The sequence below is a fragment of the Corvus moneduloides genome, chromosome 9 (assembly GCF_009650955.1).
Source record: "Corvus moneduloides isolate bCorMon1 chromosome 9, bCorMon1.pri, whole genome shotgun sequence".
NCBI classification, from domain to species: domain Eukaryota; kingdom Metazoa; phylum Chordata; class Aves; order Passeriformes; family Corvidae; genus Corvus; species Corvus moneduloides.
This window is the reverse complement of record NC_045484.1, coordinates 15,764,570-15,786,517: the sequence shown is the minus strand read 5'-3', so window position 1 is coordinate 15,786,517 and position 21,948 is coordinate 15,764,570. Positions and strand designations below refer to the sequence as shown.

The 21,948-nt window shown below is 48.4% G+C and overlaps 1 protein-coding gene and 1 long non-coding RNA gene across 4 annotated transcripts in view; one reads left to right on the top strand and one right to left on the bottom strand.

The window, feature by feature from the left end:
• Window positions 1–4,064: 4,064 nt before the first annotated feature.
• On the bottom strand, window positions 4,065–17,976 carry GFI1 (growth factor independent 1 transcriptional repressor). Of its 3 annotated transcripts, XM_032117952.1 has the most exons (8): window positions 17,057–17,974; window positions 16,728–16,938; window positions 14,910–15,137; window positions 14,469–14,675; window positions 9,431–9,846; window positions 9,204–9,341; window positions 7,448–7,613; window positions 4,065–5,400 (listed from the first exon to the last, which is right to left on the bottom strand). In XM_032117952.1, exons 3-8 carry the CDS (start codon window positions 15,022–15,024, stop codon window positions 5,222–5,224), a joined length of 1,221 nt encoding a protein of 406 aa, XP_031973843.1. In that variant the 5' UTR covers window positions 15,025–15,137; window positions 16,728–16,938; window positions 17,057–17,974; the 3' UTR covers window positions 4,065–5,221. The 3 variants fall into 3 exon arrangements, with proteins under 3 accessions (XP_031973843.1, XP_031973845.1, XP_031973844.1); XM_032117954.1 differs by lacking the exon at window positions 7,448–7,613 and having other exon boundaries at window positions 17,057–17,976; XM_032117953.1 differs by lacking the exons at window positions 16,728–16,938; window positions 17,057–17,974 and having other exon boundaries at window positions 14,910–15,168.
• Window positions 17,977–19,490: 1,514 nt separating this feature from the next.
• The window catches only part of LOC116448026, a 43,216-nt gene continuing 40,758 nt past the window's right edge, over window positions 19,491–21,948 (top strand). The window contains exons 1-2 of the long non-coding RNA XR_004241787.1: window positions 19,491–19,675; window positions 21,436–21,525. This is a non-coding gene — a long non-coding RNA (uncharacterized LOC116448026). The remainder of the gene's footprint in view (window positions 19,676–21,435; window positions 21,526–21,948) is intronic.

Sequence of the window (21,948 nt, the reverse complement as noted above, 5' to 3'; positions counted from 1 at the left end):
AACATTTCAACACCTGCTGTGCTGCACTCCTGCCAGCCAGTGCCAGCATGCTGGCAGAGCAGCCACCTCTGACCCATGTGCCATGGAGGGAGCTGGCAACACGAGCCAGCAGCTGAGCTGCAGAGGAGCCCAGCACTGCTGCAGCAAATGCTGCCAGTGCCTTGGGAAGCTGAGTCTGGGTGAGCTGGGGTGGATGTACCCCATGCACTGTAGTATCCAGCTGACTGGGAGATCTCACATGTGTCAGAAAGTTGGTTAATGGTACTAAAAGAAAATAATTTCAATACTTGATACATTATTTTCCTTCTATGTTTGCCTTATTCAGTATTCTTTTGTCACATCACCTCTACTAAAAAAGAACCAAAAATGCAGATGAGAAGCAGCATGTTGGAACAACCACATAAAAGTGGTTTGCTTTCAACTTATTTGAAAGTTTTATCACATGTTCCAGGTAAATCTGTTAGGCAACGTTATTCCAACAAGGTGTGGCCAGCATTTTTATAATGTAGGAAACATTTCTTTCAGATTTATGTGCTCTGTCTTTACAGTCCGTATGGTGTGTGTATCACAAACTGGTGTGACACAGACTCAAGAAGCATTCTGAGACTCGTGCTGGGTTTTTTTTATTTTTCTTCCCCCAGTAAAGAAGTCATATACAAAACCAGATACCCATACCCAATGCACAATCAGACATATCTGCAGCTTTAGATGCACAAATATCTTTTCAAATCTGGTTCCATCATTTTACATGCCTTATAATGCATTACAGATATTTATGTGCCTGAAATCTATTTAGACTGCTTTATTACTCGGAGGAAAAAATATGGAAACTACCACTAGCCTATTGACAATTTAAAAAAAAAATTACCCTTGGCATTCTCAGAAGCCATCTCCACTGCAGGTGAAAATAGACAGACAGGATGTGGCTTGGCAATGGAGTAAGGTTTAGGATTCAGCAGGGAAAATCTCTGGAATTTTAACTCTGAGCAGGCATCTAGTAAGGTCTCTGCTAGAGACACACTCCATTGACTTACATGCATATTTCAGTGCTTTTCTAAATCAGAATTCCCTCAAAGGGCTGTATGCTGAGCTGTGTTTCACTATTTAGAGTAAGACCCAAATCTTACATAGTAAAGGCAAAATCCATTCCTGATGTGAACTGGGGTTATGCTGGAGATGAATTTGATCCAACTGACCTGTTTGGTTTTTCTCTCTTACGGGTGGAAAATGCAGAGACTTGAGGAGCAGACCTTTGGCAACATGCAACAGCAGCAGAGCTTGCAAGTAGGGTTGCACGAGTCTCGCAATCTTTCACCCAAGGCTTATTCTAGAAACCTCTTCCTCCCTCCCCCCATCAACTGCAACAAATGTTTTGCTTGAGGAAGGAGCAAGACCCAGAAGAGCTGCTCTCTGACTTGTGTTGTAATATCCAATCTGAGTGTTACTATCAGCTTTTGGAAACTGACTGTATAGAAAACACAGATGATGTTTGCATATTTTAATTTTAAACATCTCTGTTTGGCATACAGATGGAACCTAATAAGGTGCTTTGTTTCTGCCTCATGAATTAATTCAGCCTGCTAACTGATTTGGATAAAGTATTTTGATTCTGACTAATAAACTTTTTTTCTGTGCAGGCAAAACAACTTTTGGAAGCAAAGTAAAAAGTTCTTTATCTTGCCAGAGAAGTACTTCTGTAATATCTATAAGGAATAGACCTTTTCTTTTTATAACCCGTTTATTCCACCTATGTCTTTTAAATCAATCAGATAAATTCACCTTGTTTTTCAATGCCCTGAATCCTGATAGCTCTGCACACTTGATAGGTAATTTAATCATTGATGGTGTGGATGAACACAAGCTCAAATTAGCTTCTGAAAGGCTTAGTTGTCCCGTAGATAGCTCTGCCTTTCCACTTTTATGCAGGAACTGAGCTTCACCAACTGGTTAGCTAGAGGTGTCATTAAAAATTTACAGAAAGAAACAAAGGTGTGCTCCAGTGTCTCTCCTTACCCTTTCTACTGTTACTCTGGCAAACAAAAGGTATGGAACCTGCTTCATGAATAATGGGTCATGTAATATGCATAATGCATTTTTAATGGCACACAGTAATAACATTGAGAGAGATATTTCCAATCTTCAGACTTGCTCCACAACCTCTCAGTAGCCTGTTCTGATTCTCCCCAGATAAATCTTCTTTTCCTCTTCTTCATTTCCATTCCCCACCTTAAAGTCATGACTTTTCCCCATGGGTAGCTGCATTTCACCCAAACCAGCAGCTGGCACTCATGCAGGCAGGGCTGGGGACATGGGAACACCCTCCCATGAAGCCACGCACAAACATTTCAGGGGGGTTGGGTCTGAGCCATGGCCCAACAGTGGTGCCCTGAGACACACCACTAACTGCAACTTACTCTGGGAGGAGACACACTTAAACCAATAAAACACCTGCGAGTTTCTACCCGTAAAGAACATTCTTGCCACCTGTGCTGTGTCCATGCTGCCTCCCTGGCCACCCACCCCACCCAGCAGAGCAGCACTGGACTCAAACCACACTAGTTGCCCTGTTTGAAAATGGGATGCTCCAAGGGGGGAAGCACGCATTGCTATTGTAATTTTAAAGGTAAAGGCCAACAAGTGCGTCTGCTCAGGGCCTGCTAGAGTAAGGCCTGCCCAGAGGGAGAAAGGGAAGGAGGCTGCACCTGGCAGGAAAGGCTCTCCTGAGGGCAGAGGGACTGGGGCAACTGCGTCACCCTAGGCAACCCATACCCAGAACCCCTGGCCAGCACTCACTCCATCCATAACAGCAGCTTCCCTGTAAAATAAATACTGAACATCACCCAGGGGCAGTCCCAAGCCTACCTGTGCCACTCCTTGGAATCTCCCCTGGCCTAGGCAGGACCCAGGGCATCATAGGCCTTCCACATCACCGCCGAGTCTCCTGCACTGACCTTCTGCATTAATTAACCCAGCATAATGGGCTTAATGTGGTCTTCAGAGCACCTGGCACCTCCTGCGTTGTCTACGCCACAGCCCTCTGGCATGGTTGCCGTGATTGTGGCTGCGTTTCTGCTCAGTGAGAGCTCGGCCTGTGAAGCCCGGCCTGGGCAGCCCCACGGGCAGAGCGCAGCCTGGCCCGAGCGGGTAAGCCCTGAGGGGACACGGCCACAGCCTGCCAGGGCGGCCCCGCGGGGACACGGCCACAGCCTGCCAGGGCGGCCCTGAGGGGACACGGCCACAGCCTGCCAGGGCGGCCCCGCGGGGACACGGCCACAGCCTGCCAGGGCGGCCCTGAGGGGACACGGCCACAGCCTGCCAGGGCGGCCCCGAGGGGAACTTCTCAAGGTGGCAGAAAGCAGAAGCACAGGGCGACTTTGGTGGCACCATGGCAGGTGAGTGCCCCGGCCTCGGGTGGGCAGGGTGCTCCAGGGCTGGGCCAGCCCAGCAGAGCACAGGGGGCCTCTCACTGGATTTGTCCAGAATAAATGTAGAAAGCTGGAAACATGAGTGTATATATATACCTGTGTGGGCACACAAGATTACATGCACATGTAAAAACCCAGGCTACCATGCTGTGCTTTGCTGGTAAAAGGACAAGGGACCCCTCTATCATCCTCCTGCTTCTCTTTTGTATGGGCTGCAACTGCCAGATGGAGCCAGCCCTGCTGACAGGGCAGGCAGGTAAAAGGCTGTACTGTAAGTCCCAACAGGCTTAAGTACAAATGATGCACCTGCTGCTCAGGTGTCCCTGCAAACTCCCAGGCACAGACATTTAATCTTACGGGAGACCTTCAAGTTGCCCCTGGGCTAAGCAGGGACTTCTGGCTGCCTGCAGAACCTTGGAACTGCTGTTCCCCCTTTAAACCCTTTTATGGTTAATAGTCCTAGCCATGGTGTACCCCAGTCTTCAAAAGTGTGTTTATCTGAAATCAGTGGGAATTGGACAAATACAGCCCTTGTGCCTGCATTCCCTCCTTAGATGCTGCATCCCTGACAATCACTGTGGTATATTGTTGTAATGTCTGACATTCACAAATATGCAGTTACATATTAAATCAAAATCATTCTGGACCATCCTCAATACTTTATTAACTTAAAACATTGTTCTAATAAATATGTACCAAGAAATGTAAGACACTCCATAAAATCTAAATAAGGACATTTACAAACTTGTCAACAAAGTAAAACCAGCTTTTTTTAACTGAGGTACATGCAGAGTTGTTTAAGGCAAATTAGGTAAATTATACTTTTATAGTAAGTCCTGCCCACCTCAGAAAGTTTCCCTTTAAAAACTAAAAAAACAGAAACAAATATACAAATGATGCTATTGAGTAGCTATTTTCCAGTTATTAGAACAAGCCCAGAGTGTAGAAGCCAGTAATGGTTCTCGACAGAAAGTCTGTGCCTCCCTGGTGCTCCTGCCCTTCTCAAGCAGGATCACTTGCTGGATTGGTTTCTAGTTCTAAGGCATAATTTGGCTTTTCCACTGGTCTTCCACAAGCTTCCTTCTCCCTAGTGGATGTAGGAAGAAGTAACCCTCCATGCTTCAAACACTGGCAGTCGGGCCTTGCACAGACAGAGAGATGACTCAGGGAGGATAAAAAGGACCTCTCTGTTAATGCAGCTCCTGATTTGCACCAAAACAACTGAGAGCAGGATTGGATGCAAGCTGGTACCTTTGGTTAAAAACCAGCAAGATGTCAAACTGCACAGTCCTGATCCTCCAGGTTTTCCTGACAGGAAATCATCCAAGAGTGAACCCATTCAGCGCTGAACTCAACGAGGGCAGGTACTGATGGCTCTCCGTCATTACCCCATGTAAACACGGTTATACCCAAGTTTCCCTGCCAGCTGATTCAAGCTACTGAAAACTTGAAGGGGTTTGCCATGGCCATGGGAGAAATATTTTCCAGCTTGCAGATATTTGGTAGCTTATCCGTCTTTGGAGTATTAGGCTTTATATCTAAAAGGTTAATTTTTCAGTGTTATTTCAGAAACAAGGGGAAGAGAAAGAGAGAAACCCCAGCCTTTACTTTCCCTTTTCACAGTCATTCAAGTTGAGCTGTCAACGCATGGCTCTGTCTTCTTCTTTCCTCTTTGAGCTCCTGTTCAGAAAGGTAATGCCAGGGTCTTTGTTCAAGACAGGGCTTGGGTCCAGCAGGGAAGCCAAGGGAGTCTGTTCTCATAGTGTTGTAGGCGCTTTCTGTATTGTAGTTTGGACTCATTTCAGGCCGTGCTGTGTCTCCCGGTGTCTCCGTAAATCCACCTTTCGTTGGAAGCCTTTGCCACACAGATCACAGCCAAAGGGCTTGAAGCCTGTGTGCTTCCGACTGTGGGTGATGAGGTTGGAGCTCTGACTAAAGGCTTTTCCACACACCTGGCACTTGTGAGGCTTCTCACCTGCAAGCAGAAGGTGGGAAAGAGAGAGGCTGTGAAAGAGGCAACAGGCTGCTTACGTGGGACCACAGCAAATATACACTGGGCCTTACAGTTGATCAAAGAGATTTCTGTGTGATTACCTGTGAAGTCATTCTTACAAAAAAACCTGCAGTTGGGAGCCCCAGAGAGAGCAAAAGCTGAGCCTCCACTGCAGCTGAGCAGGCCTGGACTTGGCTGCACCTCCACCAGCCCAGTATAGTCCTGGGAGCAGCCTGAAGCACAGAGTGCTCTCAGGACACCACACCTTGTGAATGTATTTGTCTGCATGGACTCTGTGCAATTTAAACTGGCTTTGTGTCCTAGGAACATGAGGAACTCCTGGAAAAGTGATAGATGCCTGACATCGATTACTATACCATCAGCATGGGGGCAGGTGGAATTGGTAGCTGGATGTTAGAACAAATACAGTGATCTGGGGTCTGTCCCCAAGGGAGGTATAAGGGCCACTAAGTGCATCCTGAAGGGCACGGTTCATCCAGACACCTGCTCTCTCTGTTCCCCACATGAAATGCTAGTAGTCAGAGCCCTGAAGTTCTCCTGCAGGCAAATAATGTAAATGGGAATGAATACAGCCTCTGGAACTTCTACAGAGGAGTCAGTGGCAAAACTCCATGGGAGCATGATCTAAGTGTATTTTCATACTGTTTATTATCAAGTAACAAATAAAAGGGAACCCAACCACAATACCAAGCCACATTTTCAGAGTGGCTTTGCACCTGCAGAGCCCACTGGCTTCAGCTGGGAACAACAAACTCTCTGGATGTTTGAAGATCAGATTCTTAGAATCAAAAAAATAATACAAAATGTGCTGAAGGCTCATTTCACAAGTATATGAAAGGAATCCCTGATTCAGTTAAGTACCTGCTTTTATCTTAGCAATTTAAAAGCCCAGGCACAGTTTCTGATCTCACAATAAAATAATCTGACTGATTCAAAATTTGTCTGAAATTCTACTTAATCAAGCTTCATTTGAAAACGTTACTATGGAAATACTTCTTGTATTACTTCATAAATAGTTCATTTTCATCCAGCAACCGTCAGTGAAAAATCTTTATAAGTAACATTTATTATTCACTGCTTGTCACCTAGGAAAGTCACAGCCAAGCAGTGCTACATATAGTGCTATCTTTCTACGTATTTGCCCTTCTTAGGCTTCATCCTTTATACCTGCTAGTGGCCACTATCAGGAAAAAGGATTTTGGTCATCTGAACCTTGGGTTTGGCCACTACAACTGCTATTTCATGTCTATAAATTCTTCCATGTCTTACACATCATTCATTTCCCTCTATTTTAAGTGAATTGTGCAGATCTGAAGCGCAATATTTTCTTTTAATGATTTCTGATAAACGTGCCTTCTCTCACTGAATGATATTTTTGAAACAATTTCCTTCGGTGATTCACCTGTACTTTATATTAGTTTCCATGTTTATTACTAACAGTGAAACTTGAGAACTCTGCACCTCTCCTTCCATTCTGTATCAAACTGCAGCCATTTCTCAGAAAGTCCAGGTGGAAGTGCAGACTATCTCTAAACAAATATTTAGACTAAGACCTAGGCCCTCCAGTTTAGTGTTTGATCTAGAGGAGGAGCCTCCTGTTGTTCCTATTGTAAATTGGTAGATCCTGCAAAAAGTAATGCTGTAATCAAATTCACCTGTCATTTTCCCGGGACCTCAGCTGTAAATCAAGGCTACACGAATATAATACTCTACAAATCATCTTACACAAAAGCCCTTTGAATAAACATTGGTGGATCCTATTAAGGGAACACTGATTGGATTGCGAGGATTTTTGTAGGTTATTTTGCAGCTGCTGTTCATTAAACCTCATTCAGATCACTTTCCTTTGCCCAAGTACAGCTCAGATACCATGAATAGGAGTGGGGCAGTGAGAAGAATAGGGAGGTGTGTGCCTTGTCCCAGCTGAGGAGGAATGGACTGCTGCAGAGAAACTGCTTCAGAGACCCGCCCTCATGTTGGGGCTGACACCAGCAGCTGCAGGGCTGACCTGTGTGAATGAAGGTGTGTTTCTTCATATCAGATTTCTGGTGGAACCGCTTCCCACAGTACTGGCACGGATAGGGTCGGGTGTCTGAGTGGATGAGCAGGTGGGTGGACAGAGTAGAAGATCTCTTAAAACTCTTGCCACAAATCTTACAATCAAAGCTGCGTTCCTGCAGAGAGATGAGCCCAGACACACACATTACATCACACCAATGATCCCATCAGCAGCAAACTGCCCAGCAGCACATCAGTGTTGCCCCTTCTGCCTTATCAAGAACTTACACTTCCCAGAGAGCTGGACTGGCCTACACAGATGATAACACTGGCTTGATACCAGCACCACATGATAAAAAAGATAATGCATCCTCTCCTAGTGCTGTGCACTGTTCCTTACTAAAATTTAATTGAACAGCTCTTCCTGCTGGCAGGAATGGCCAGGTGGGAGCAGCCCCAATGGACGGGGCAGAGTCTGCCAACACATTTTATCAGGGGCCAGAGACACGATCACTCTACTGGGAAGCCCAACAGCTGCAGCACTGTTCAGAGGCCACCTCTCCATTGTACACAGGAAAGTGGGTGCCAAGGGCTGCTTGGGTCTCTTGGGAAATCCCTGTGGCAGACTGAGTCCTGGCATAGTAACAACTGCTTATCTGTAGTTCCATGAAAATTCAAGTGGAAGGTATGTTGAGCACCTGGGACAAACAGCTTTTCAGTTTACTACTTCAACATATAAAAACAAATGCATTAAGACCTTACTGTCTCTCACTTCTCCCTCACACACTCCTCTCCACCACTTTCTTATACCATATACCATCTCTTTTTTCCATCCCTTAACTTCCATTGTACCTTCCTCTTTCTTCTGTGCTTTCACACAACCACCTTCTTCATTTGGCTTTTGATGCACTCTCCCCAGAATGCTGTCCCTTCCATGGACACATTATGCAGTGGTGCCCTTTTCACCATTGTTTAATGGATAATGAGATATCTCCCCCTTCATTGTCTGCTCTGCTGATTGCACACTCATGAAATTATAAACTAAAGAGCAAAAAAACATTGCTGTAACTCTATTCTCCAGAAGCCAATCTGAAGAAGGAAGATTTGCCAGGTCAAGTGGGTGGGGAAGGGGAAATATGGCATAGTATCAGCAGGTGGAAAATGTTACAAGTCCTCCTACCAAAATTAACTACCATATTCTTTTGGTGTGTGACTCAGTGTGTCGAGATGGGTGAAGTCAGTGCTCTGTACCTGACTGGTCGTTCAGATGTTCCCTGCACTGACAAAAATTACTACAAACAAGGGAAGACTCACTTCTTTGGAGGAGGGAGGAGAAAGAATGAGGAGAGCTGCATCAGAAGAAAGCACACTGAGTTGCTTTAGCTGTTAAAAAAAAAAGCCCACATCTGCATTACAATTTCCAGCTCTGAGAGTCAACATTTATTATTCTGGTACTTCTGGAGTGCCAAAAGTGCCCATTGCTTAATACAGATGGCATGAAAGGTCTGAAGAATGGAAACAAAGCCTGTGTTCTTTAATTACCTGATTTGCTCCTTTGCTCACTAACTGGCCACCCTTTCCTCTGATTGCCAGCATATTCTTCACCTACAAGTACGCACTGCAGCCCTACCACATTCTCTTCCCCTCCTCAGTCTAGGTCTCTCCCTCCTTGCCCTGTATTTGCCTTCATGGCTTCCCCAGCCAGCCGAATAGAGCAGCTGGCCCTGGCCCCCAGCCGTTCATCCTGGCAGCCACCCTGCTCTCACCTGCGAGTGCACGGCCTTGTGCTGCTCCAGGCTGACTGCGTGGCCGAAGGTCTTGCCACACATGTCACAGGCAAAGGGCCTCGTGCCACTATGTGAGCGGCGCACGTGTACCTCAAGGCCATGGGGTGTGGAGAAGACCTGAGGAAAGAGCGTACACAGGGTCAAGTTTGCCAGGGAGAAAGGGCTGGGGGAGAGTCATACCCAGTGTGGGAGAAAGGGATCCCTACCTTGCTGCACTTGACACACTTGTAAGAGCCAGTACTGATGAGCACTGGGCGGCACAAGAGGTCCGACTCCACTTTGATGCCACCTGGCCCTTTCTCCTGCTGCAGCCCAGGCTGTGTTTCAGCATAGAGTCCAGGAGCTGCTGCCGGCGGCCGCTCAAACAGCCCCGGGCCCGGGGAGCTGAAGTCACCATACAGTCCCAGGGAAGAGCTACACTCGGCACCATAGAGGGTGGGCTCGGAGCCTCGGTCGCAGAAGAGCCCCAGGGCTGAGGTCCGCTCCAGCGTTGGGCAGGGCCTGTAGCTTTGCACAAGATGCCTGAGCTCGGAGCCACCCAGGCTGTTCCACATGTATGGTTTGAAGGGCACTGAGAAAGGGGGTGCTTCGTCTAGGGATGGACACACAGATCTCTCCGAGGCTGTGGAAACACAAGGGCATAGGAATTGGTGAGCTTCACAATCCAGACATTATCATGAGGCAGAACAGTCTCAGCACTCAGGCTTATATCCAGAGCCTGACCCCTGTACTGCACTTTGAGGCTGCCCTTTCATCTCAATGGGAGGACATTTTATATTCCACATTAGGGTCTGAGTGTCCAGTACCTACCTACTTACCCGATGTCCCAGCAAAATTAGTTAAAGCCGACACCAATTTTGTCTACCTCCATCTCTGGATGCCTGGGTATGTATTCACTGATCTGACTAGCAAGACTCTAAACAACTCCGTCTGCAACTTCCGATAGTTTTATCTGCAGCTTCTTGGAAACGTGTAGCTACCGTGTCCCAAGATGGACATCAAAGCTGACATTCCACATGTTTAAGCTCTGGTGGAGATCCCCCACACACATCTGGCAAATATATCATTACAGAGGTGCCAGACAGGGCAAACGTGCAGAGATTTACCTGGTAAACAAAATGAAAAACATCTTGTTGCACAATTTAATGCCCAAATCTAGTCTCTAAACTTCATGCCACAACTGACCATAAATATACCACAGCGTAACTTAAATAAGTAACCCCTTTTGAGGAGCTTGCATGTTATGCTTCACTTTTTCAGAAAAAAAGTAAACTAAAATTACTCCTCATCTGAAAGAAAATCATTGCTGTTTCAGATTGCTCTGGGGTTCTCCATAAAAAGAAACTGAGTCCACCTAAAACAGAGAGCTTTGTAAAATCATCAGGATGGGCCACATTAACACCTGAAGACACAAAACAATTTTCCTAGCAGTCATAATCAAAGCAAATTTCCACCAGGACAAGCTCAAATGGCTTCAGCAGGCTCTAAGAGGGTCACCTTCAGCAGTGGCATCTGAACAATGCAGTGGGCACCACATGAATCACACTTGAGTGCCCACAGCAGAGTGATGCAATGGCAGGAGCACAGCCTTTGAAAGGAGTGTCTAAAGACACCAATGCTCAAGGAGCCTCACATAGAGAAAAGCACAGCTGGACATGGAACATGAAGCACCAGACCCCAACTGTGTCTGCCAGAGATGCTGATTAATGCCTGAGGAGCACTGCTTTCACTCCTTATCATAACAGGCAGCAGCACTGGGAGAGTCAAATGTCTCCACTGGCCAACAGTTTCAGTGAGCCAAGGAAGAGATGAATCAATTAACTACTGAAGTGCTGATACCTTCATGGAGATATCGGCATCCCTTATAACTTGGGCTTCCAAAGTAAGCCCCCTTAAGCAAAAACTTGTCCACCCACAATTGCTCTCTTACTTATTCATGTCAGCTCCCATGGCTTTTTCAGCCTTTGGCAAACCAAGATAAATGGGAGTGGACTAGGGAAAGAAGGCATGATGTGTTAGGCTATCCATTTGGATAGGGGAGTGGTCACAGAGAGGTTACAGGAGGTAGTAGAAAATGAGGTTAAAACTGAGCTTTGAATGACTTGACTTTTTCCTATCTTTTACATAACTTCAGATGTTAACAGTCAACAGTCTCAAATTCTTCCACTGACATTAGCAGTCTTTTGGTTGGAAATATATGCACACATACCAGCTGGGACATTTGAAGAGAGTGATGAAATCAAATTAGCTGACATGGTGTTCAGCATGATTTTTCCTGTTCTGCACTGACTGCAAAGTTGTGGTCAGCGTCACATCATCTATCTTGTATCTTTGCAACCAGTTTCAGTGTTGCCATCTCTCACGATTTTATCGCAAAATTCAAACCTATCTTGAAGTCCCAGCTCTTAAAATGGCATGATTTCATCAAGCCCTCAGCTTTGCTTTTGTTTGTTCTTGTTATAACTTTTTTTTTCCTTTTAAAGTCAACTTCTAGCTCAAACTGTAAGAAAAACATGGAAACATAAACCCTCAATATTTCAACACTAGAACTGAATATCCATAAGGTATTACTTACAATCTTGATTTCTGAGCCAGTTCATTCAGTGAGAGGAAAGGGAAGCTTGACCTGATTTTTGAGCCCTTGGAATTGGCAATACAGTATACGGTGAACATTGCACCACAGATCAGTTTGCGTGCAATGTTCCTTCCATCACCTCACATGCTTTGGAGCCCTCTCAAGCACAAATGCAGGGCAGTCACTCAGATTATACTCAAGCTAACCTAGCCCAGTGGCAAAGCAACCTGCAAACCCTGCTCTGCCACACTGCAGGGCACTTCTGTGTGTGCCTCTTCTCCACAGCATCTAGGGGGGAACAGTGCTGGAGAGAAATATTTTCCCTCGTTTTCCGAGAAATTCTGTGCAGCTGTCACATAGATTACTTCTGGGAGAAAAAAAAAATCAATGCTTGTTTTTGAAGGTAAGACAAACTCAACCTTAACTGGTTGGGAACAGATTGATATGCACAGCAAAGAGAGATTTGAGTGTCCTCTAACACAAAACACCACACTTTCTACACAACTCCATTATACCCAGTAAAAGTCTCTTTCCTTCTGCAGCATCAACAGGCTCATCAGGAGATACTAATACTGCTGCACTGAGCTCCCATGCACCTTCTGCATATGCAAATGCATGTGATTACAGATACATGTAGAAAGTGAGGTTAAATAACAAAGTGATTTGCACTGATGGAGTTAACAGGTATTATGTCTGTATGTTGTATGACCGTCTACATCAGCAGCACAGCACTCAAAGACAAAAGTGAAATACAGCTTTCACTGCATACTGAAGTGACCTGCACCTATGTTCACTTCTAGAGATACACAAGCAGTAGTACCACTCACCACACCTGCCCTCAGCATGATTTAGAAACATCACTTCTCATCTGCTCTGCCTGGCAAAGCACAAAAACTGTGCCACATCCAGATACAATTGCAGGAATACATCTCTCACCACTGCATCTTGCAGAAGTGACCTAGACACAAATTCCAGCTTCACACTGAATCTGACAAAGCAGCTGGAAGGCAGAGGGGCTGGAGGAGGGGAGCTGTGGGAGAAAGCCCAACTATCTAATCCTGTTGCCACTGCCTACATCATTAATATAACAGCACCTCTCTCAATGCACTGAGATTCATTTAATAAAGCTCTTACAGTACTTGAAGTCCCTTACCTTCCCAGACCTCCTGTGAATGGGATCAGACAGCCCCAGGACTGCCCAACACACCTTGAAAAATCTTGATCTGGGGACATCATCCTCATTTTGTAAAGCTATCTTCCCTGGCCAGCCTGATGGTTAGCTGGGAGCTAATGAATCCCACAGTGAGGGAAGAAATGAGTGGGAAGGAGGAAAAGGCAGAGACGACCTGGTAAAATACCTGCTCTATTTTACATCTGTCTTTTTGACACCCTGTGAAAATTATCTGTTTTCTGTGCAAAAATTGTAGTTATTTGGGAAAGAAGGAGCAGGACAAGTTCATTAGAACAAAAATTACACATGTTGCTACAGTCTGTGCAGAAATATTATCAGAAGAGAGACTTCTGCATTGCTGCATTTGGTCTGGTCTGTTGTTTGCACAGACTGAAAATGTCCTGTGGCTGATGCTGGACAGCATTTTTAATGTTCCCTCAAAGGAGCTTAGGACTCTTGAAAGACGATGAGGCTTTAAAAATGCAAATCCACATCATTACAATTAGCCATTCATATGCAAGGACACTGTAAAGACGAAGTAGGAAACGGTGGCAAACCGGGACTAAGCATTCGTTTGCTAGTGTCTGCTGTCAGTCTGTAAAGCTGACATAATTTTTCCTTCATCAAGATTAAAATTGTCCTTTTTTCCAGCTGTCATTTTTTAATCGAGGCACTAAAAAGTGGTTTTATATATATATACGTATTTTTGTTCTAAAATGACACCACTGTATTTTTAAACGAGATAAGTGTTTGTGCCAGGCTAGGGACAGCATCTCCCACTGCTCCAACCACATCAAAGGCAGGACAAGGGAGCTAGAGACAGGCGCTGTAGCCATAAGTGTGAGTTTCCTGGATTTGGGGTGTTTAAATCTGACCATCATTATTTTTTTCTCCTCTGGTTTTTACAAATGTGTTTTTAGAAAAGAAAAACAAACAAACATAAAAAAACCCAAAAAACAAAAAACCACAAATAGCAAAAGAGAGGGGGGTGGGGGAAGGGAGAGTCAGATTATTTTTTATAGGCAGGAAACAAGAAATAACCTGAAAGGGCGCTAGGAAAAATGTCTAGCAGGTTGTACAAAACGTAAAATCAACGCTGTTTACTACAGATATATAGATGGACTGTGCTGTCTTAAAAGACTTACAGGCTCTGTGTAGGCAGGAGCCTGTAGGAGAATGCTGGGACCTTTTAAACAAAAAATCAACACCCAATGTCATGACAACTTTCCTACAGCCTGTCACCCGCTGCTCCCTCAGCAGCACGATACGGGCTGGAAAAGCAACCCGAAAGAGTAACCTGAAAACGAGTGGAAGGAATAGATTCTGGAAAATCTGGGGGGGAAATAACAATAATTAAGAAAAGGGACACGCAAATCTGTCCCTTCTACTCGTTTGTGGTGGTGGCACCTAGGCATGAGACACATGCTCCACTGACCCACGGCACGAGCACGGACACACAGCCGGACCCTCGCTGAGCGCTGATCGCCCCGGTCCTTACCTGGCGAGACAGAGGGCGAGGGAGGTCTCCAGAAATCCTCGAACTCGGACACTCTGTCGCAGACACTGCCCTCGCAGCTGGGTGACGACTCGGAGGTGCCATCGGCAGCCTCGGTAAGGTGGGATTCCAGGGAAAAGCGCCCCTGGGAAGGCTCCGGATCGGGCAGGGCGGTGCGGCACATCTCCGTGTCCTCGGGGATCTTGCTGTCTGAAGGGCAAAGGAGAAGAGGGAACTCCTCAATGTGGGTCTGCGGTGGGAGCCAGCCACCTCCCGCAGCCGCCCGCTCCCACCCGGGTTTGATGCCCGACTCTCTCCAAGCTCGCATCAGCCCCTCCGGCGTCCCGCAGGGGCTGCACAGCGACCGCCCGGTGCCGCGGACACCGGGGTGATGCCGGACGGGTGGGCTGTCTCAGAGCGAGGCTGCGACCGAGGGACTCCTACCTGCACAGATCTGGGCTAGCACCGTCCCCAGCCGCAGGCTATAGTCCTCGTCGGCAGAGCGAGGCTGGTGGTAGCTGTGCGCTTTCTTGCTCTTCACTAGGAAGGACCTCGGCATGGTGGGGTGCTGCCACGGCGGGCACGACCGCACTCCCTCTCCAAGAGCCGGGCACGGCGGCGGCGGCGAGCGTCACCCCCGAGTCTCCTGCGCGGCGGCGGCGGGGAGGCGACCTGCGGGAAGGCGCCGAGCCCGCCGGTGAGGGCCGGGGGCGCCGGCCAGGAGGGGCCGCTCGCCAGGGGCGGCGCGCCAGGTGGCAGCGCGCAGGTGGCTCCGGCCACCGCCCCCGGCCCCGCTTGCCTCGCCCCCTCTTCCAGGAGCGCAGACAACTCAGCCGCCAACCACCCCCAGCCAACGCCTTTTACCCCCCTCCCTCCCACCGTGGCGTTGGGGCCGCTGCCGGATTGCGGGAAACTGGCAACAGCAGCTGGGCACCGTTCTTCGGACAAGCGGGGGCTGAGGGAGCTGGGGGGCGCGGTCGGGTGTTACCCGTTCTTCAAGGGAGCGTATCCGCACTCGGCCAAGTGGGCGCACCGCGCCTTCGTGTTTGTCCCCGCGCCGGCAGCCACGGCAAAAGCGGCGCCAACAAATATCCCCTCCGAAACAACTTATCAGGTCCCTCCACCCTGGACTGGCTGACCAGCGCGGGGTTGTTACCGGGACGGGAGGGAGAGTCATTACAAACCCGACAGCCTAAATCTGGCGCCTGAGAGGCTGTTACTGTCGGAGGGACTGATTCACCCATCCCGCGCGAACAACGATAACACGAAAACGAACAAAACGAATCTCTCCTGGAGCCCGCAGCTGTCTCCGCCGCACCACCTTGCAGCTGCGGGCACCGAAAGCCGGGGCAGGGAAAGGATACGAGGTGGGAAACCTGCGGGGAGTCGGGGGGGGATCGGGTTAAACAAAACTACCCCGAACCGACTCCTCGGGCGAAGGCCGGAGAGGTTCATTCGAGCCCGTACAGCACGGGGCCGCCTCTGCCGTTACACTTGACTTTGCAAATAGCGAGTTTAATCCACATTATTTGGGGGGACTTCGGCGAGTTGCTTTTCTTTTTTTTTTTTATTCTCCCGTCAGTGGCCTCGGGTGTACAAACGGGGAAGAGAGGGAAGGAGCCTAACCCGTCAGCAGGGGCCCAGGAACTGTCCCGCAGGTGGCGGCACTGGCTGCGCCACAAAGCTCCGGCCCGTCCGCGCCCGACAGGGGCAGGGCCGCTCAGCGCCGCTGGTGAGGCGCCGCCCCCGGGCACAGCGCCGGGTGGGAGAGTTGCTGCCCAGACCCACCTGTGCCTGCGTTCATCCTTGAGCTGGGGGTAGCAGCCAGCGGGCCCGCACGAAAGGGGCAGAGAAATCAAAGCGGCCCGATAATGTGTTACCCCCCCCGCGCCCCGACAAGCAACGGCCGCAGCCGTTAGGGGCTCCGGGCGCCGGCGCCGTTTCTGCCGCGTGTTTCCCTCCAAAAGTCACGCCGCGGAGGCGCCGCCGGCTTCCCAAGGCCGTAGATGGCCAGGCAGGGGCCGGGCCCGTGGGAAGGCGAGTCCCGCAGCCCACCTGGCCGCCGCCCGCCCCGGCTCCCGCTGGCCGCGCCCGCCCGGCGGCCGCCGCTGCGGGGGCGCGGGGCTGGCGCCGCCCCGGGCCCCGCGGCAGAGTCAGGGCCGGAGCGGCGCGGGGTCCCAGCCGAGAGGAGAGGGGTCGCTGCCGCCCCGGCCCGCCCGCCGGCAGCTGCCCACGCGAGGCGAGAGAAGCGAGAACGCTTACCCATTTGGAGGGGCGAAGGAAGCTGGGCTGCGGACGGGGGATGCGCGGCAGCGTGCTAGTTTGGGTGACTTTAAATTTAGCCTCCCTTTAAGGAGCAATGGTGCTTGAGTTGGCTTTTTTTTTTTTTTTTACTTTTCTGTTTCTCTCGACTCCTTCAGAGCTCGGCCCCCTAAACCACAAATTCCACTTCCTGAGCGTTAGTTAGGAGCTTCTGCAAAAAAAAAAAAAAAGAAAGAAGAAAAATTTTAAAAAGCGCCCAAACCTCACAAATCACTAGTGTTCCCCTCCTCTGTTTCTCTCTCAGTTTTCCTTAAATGAAAACGTCTTACCGTATTCCACCTCACAGAGCTCGCTGAAGTGATACCGAAGTGTCATTCTGGAATCGGGCGCTTCGTTTCTCTCGGGGTTCTGTTTTAGAAATTACACACATCTATCTGAACTATTCTTGGATCCCCTTCGACTTCCGCAACGAGAACAAGTCACAGATTCAAAACACAGATTGACTCGGGCGGGCAGAGGGCAGGGGCTAGGGCAGCCGGCGCTCGCCCTGCTGAGCCCGCTCCGCGCCGCATGCCTGCCCTTGGCCCGGACGCATGTCCCGCCGCCATCGGGCCGTGCGTGGCGTTGTAATCGGGACTAAGGCCGGGTCCTGGGCGACGGAGACCTCTCCTAGCCTAGAAATAACTTGTTGTGGAAAACTCTTCTGGGATAAATACGCCCAACGGCGCTGAAAATACCTTAAGACCCAAGCCTAGAGGTTTGCTCATTTCCCTTCGGATTTAGGTAATGGTTAAATATGGAAGGGGTAGGCGAGATGCCCCCCCCACCCCTCCCTCCGGCTACTGTCGCTTGACAGCGATTCAAACATTAAGGCGAAAGCGGAGCGGAGCCAGGCAAGTGGGAAGAGATGGCCTCGTCGTCTGCGTGCCGGTGCTCAGGTTCTAACCCGGGGAGGATCCGTGGGGCACCGGAGACGAACACGGTAGCGGGGATTCGCGTCAGGCAGCATCCTGCGCCTGTGGAGACTCCCGCGTTGCGCAACGGGGAAGCCTGCTCCCTTCCGCAAAAAGAAAAAGGTTCGCTTTGCTTTACGCACACACACGACCCGAAAACATAGTTTTCCAGGTTTAGTGTCGGATTCCTAATGCAGTCAGGAAGTCAGGCTCGGGTGTTCGGTATCTTTCTGAGGTGGTTATGGGCTTCGCTCTCAGACATCTCAGGCCATCAGAAACTTCGTTTCGGTGACTGTAGGGCCGCCTAAAGTGTGGCTCTGCAGTGAGCGAGTCGAGGTTTAACACAATTTCCCGTTCAGAAACGACTGAGACTGAAGTCGGACGTGACAGAAGCAAACTTCAGCCTTCCTCACGCTCAGGAGCATGCTGGCTTTGAGACCAGGTGCTTTTTTTTCATCACTAGCCCCGAAGCATTTACAGAAAAATTAGCCACTTGGTGCCTGTGAGTCCCTACGGTTCATAGGATTAACCTAACTTCCCAAAATCTAAATAAGCAAGCGAACACCACCTCGAGTAAAGCTGTCCAACAACTGAGTGATGCTTTACTGTGACACAAAAGAAAGCTGAAGAACACGACTGACACCTTCATTTTTGCCGGAAAGTTCCTGGTGCTGGGCGCAACAGTTTTATTTACGGCATCTGTGTACCGCCTTGCTGCACCTTAGGTTGATTACTCTGAAAATCATTCACGCCTTCAGCTTCGAGAATCAATGCTGGAATCAGTAGAAATAACCAGATTAGAATAACTAGTTGTGATTTCTTGTATGCGTCTTCGTTGACTCACTGTTACTTTTTGCAAAACAGTCTTTCTCGTTTGCCTCTGAAATGGGATGATAAATTCATGCCCTTTCGTTTACCTTGCTACACACCGCTTTGACTGTGTAATGAAAGCACCAGAACACATTAAATTACTAGTAACGCTCATAAATAATTGTGACCTGGTTACAAGAAAATACACGTTCGTCGTTACACATCTAAATTCAAAATGCATACAGGTGCTGCTGTGGGCTGTAAGGCGTGGTAATCTCCGTTCGGAGGGTGCTTGCAGCCTTCTGGGAAGCTGGATGCGGGATGCGCTGCCGGGCGCCGAGCGACTCCGCTCGGGACTATCCTGCGGGAGGCACCCTGCTGAGCCCTTGTGCTCAGCCCACCTGCGGACGGCTCTTTCTCACCCACTGCTTCCTAATCAGGTTAAACCCCTTCAGCAGAAATAAATAAATCAAATGAGTTAACAAAGCAAATGCTAAATCCAGCATATAATCGTGTGAGGGTGGGTGCTGCACGGGAACCGGGAACGGACCTCCGGCTCCTGGGCTGTCAGTTTTCTCAAGTAATTAGAGGAGAAATTGTACGAAACCGGTTGTGTTTCGTGTTTTGCAAAACTAGTTCGTGCCTGAAGTGCATCCTCTGCCTTCCCGGATCTCGGCTGGACGGGCGAATTGATTCATGCCGCGGGTGAGGACGGGGGAAGCGGGACGCGGACGCTGCCCAGCGAGCGGTGCAGAAGACCCGAGGCTCCCAGCGAAGCCTTGTGCCGGTTTAGCTCTGTCCCTGGAGGGTGCGCGGGCAGCAGCCTTGGCCGGGACCTGGCGGGTCGCGGATCATGGCAGGGGCCGGCGTTAGCGGGGGCCGTGAGCGCTCGCACAGCCCGCTCCGCCCGCGGGGCCCGGTAGGGCCGGTGCTAGCGGGGCTGGGCGCGGGGCTGGGCGCGGGGCTGGGCGCGGGGCTGGGCGCGGGGCCGCGGGGCCGCCTCGTGCCCGCGGGTGGCGGCGTCACGTGCCCGCGGGCGGCGGCGCGAGGCCGGCAAGGCGGGAAGCCGCCCCGCGCGCTCGGCCCTGAGGAGAGCCTTCCGCGCAGCCTCCTACAGCCATCGTCCCCAGGCTCTTCCCACCCCGAGAGGAGATGCTATCTGTAGTAACAGCACGCCGTAAAGAGGTGAAGGGGTTCAGCTTTTATTCTTGGTGTACAGTGTGACCTATGTGCCGCAGCTCAGTAACCTTTGAGATGGTCTTGCGTGTGCAGTGTCGAGCTGTTCCGTGCAGCCAAGTGTTCTGTGGCGTGGCAAAGCCAAAAGCCAGGGCCCAGAGCTGGCACACCGATGTAATTCATGGGAAATGTAGGGCTGGGTTTTAATGAAGTTGCTCTAATGCTTTTCTCAAAGGGAGTGTGATATTCAAAGTTAAACATAAAAACTTGCTAAGATGCAGTTGAATACAATAGCACATCATTGTTACTCCATAGTGACAAGAGAGGGGAAGAAATAAAAAAGAGGGGTTTAAAGTAGGGTGGGATTATGTTACAGTCGTGCTTAAGACTGAAGAGCTACTCAGTGTAAGTCACTGTACGGTTTACGGCACCTGCCTGGTGTCAGCATTAGAGGTAAAACAACAACGGATAAGACACCAAAGGTGACAAGCTGGAGGTGAGATCTTTGTGTTCAGAAGTGGTGGGACACTTTGCAACAGGAAGAAGGATTTGAAGAACAGGATTTGACAGGTTAGCTGCTTGGTACAGAGGGGAGGAGAAGCAGTTTCCTGTGTGGGGTAGTCAGGATTGGGAGAAGGCAGCAAAAAAGGTGGGGAATTTATACCCACTTTAAAGTGATAAAACTTGGGATCACAGTTATGCAGAACAGTTCCACTATGAAAAGCTGCTAGAACTTGTAGCATTGTGCATTCTGTTGGGAAGTGTGTCTTTATTTTTTTTAAACTTTTTAAAGTTACTTTTAACATTCTGCTTATTATTTTTTCCCCCAGCATCTTGTCACTACCTTCTTTATGGTCCTCCTTGTGGCATAAACGCATGCTGTAAATATGTCAGAAATTAATCAGTGTTTTTGATTGCAATTGTTTTGATTGCTGGGGAAACAAAAGTAACTTCTGCTGCACCCAGAGCAGATTAGAAAATTATCACTATGAGCACAAACTGGAGAGGAAAAGTAACAGTAGGCTGTGGTGTTGAAGGCTGGGATGAAAAGAGGGGTTCCAGCTTTGGGAAGGAGTAGACCCAGAATGTACCTCTATTATGAATAGGAGAAAGTTGAATCAATGGTTATAGAACATAGACTATGCAAAATGTTCTCATAGGAATTCTAGTTCTCGTGGTAGGGCACTAGAAATTTCAGTCACTTGTGCAGTACTATGCAATTCAAAGAGTATGCCACATTGCTTTTGTTTTTCATGATTGTGAAATAAGGTATTAGTTCCTGGAAAGGGAGAGCATTAAGCTGTTGTATCTTAGTCAGTGTCCAGGCACGAGTAGGCATGCATACATTAGCATGTTTACTCTGAAGCTGAAACTTCATGCTATATAGAGGTTATATTGAAAGTCAATTTACTGTGTACTTTCCATCATTAGGAATTTCTGGTTCTATTGCCTACTGTGTAAATATATTTCAGTGATTTTTCTTATGTCTTGGACTAGTCTGTAAACAAAAAAAACGCCAAACCAAAACCAACCAAAAAACTCCATCAGCAGGTGTAATGCTCAGAGAATTACAGAATATATACTGATAAGAGTATTTCACAGAACAAAAATGTACGTCATTGAATCTAAAAATCCATTAGTTATCCATAGCTTTCATCTTCCTTCTTAATACACAGAGTTAGGAGCTGCTGCATGATCGAACATAACACCGTAGTTTCCATATAGATTACATGAACTTCTATCTTATAGGTTGGTTTTTTAAATTTTAGACTCCAGGACTACCATAACGGCTTTCCTAGGGGATTTGCATTATCTCCACCTTCCTCCAAAGTGAATTCCATTACTTGGAGCCTTTACAGGTAGGGGAATTAGCAGCATATCTGTATAAAATGTGGATATTTTTATGCTAACATATCTTTAGGTCATTCTAGCTTAAGTGTATAAGCATCAGGTTTCACTAAGTCACTAACACTGTCTCTGATATCAAACAGTGATCACATTAATACCCCAGAAAACCATGTAGTTCCTTCTGTATTGCAGTTCCACAGAAGGGTTCAATAGTGATCAAGTTCAATAGCAGGATGTACAAAGTGGTTTTGATAAATTTATGCAAACTCCAATGTAAATGCTTCTTTTAATCCTTTTTGTAGCAATGTATTTTAGTCTGTGTATAAACAAGTCTTCTGAAACTGCAGTATATTCAGTGATTCACCTTTATCACTAGAAGAGATGTAGTCAGTTGGATAAGGACTTTTGCGTATTTTTATTTATGCTGTTATTCA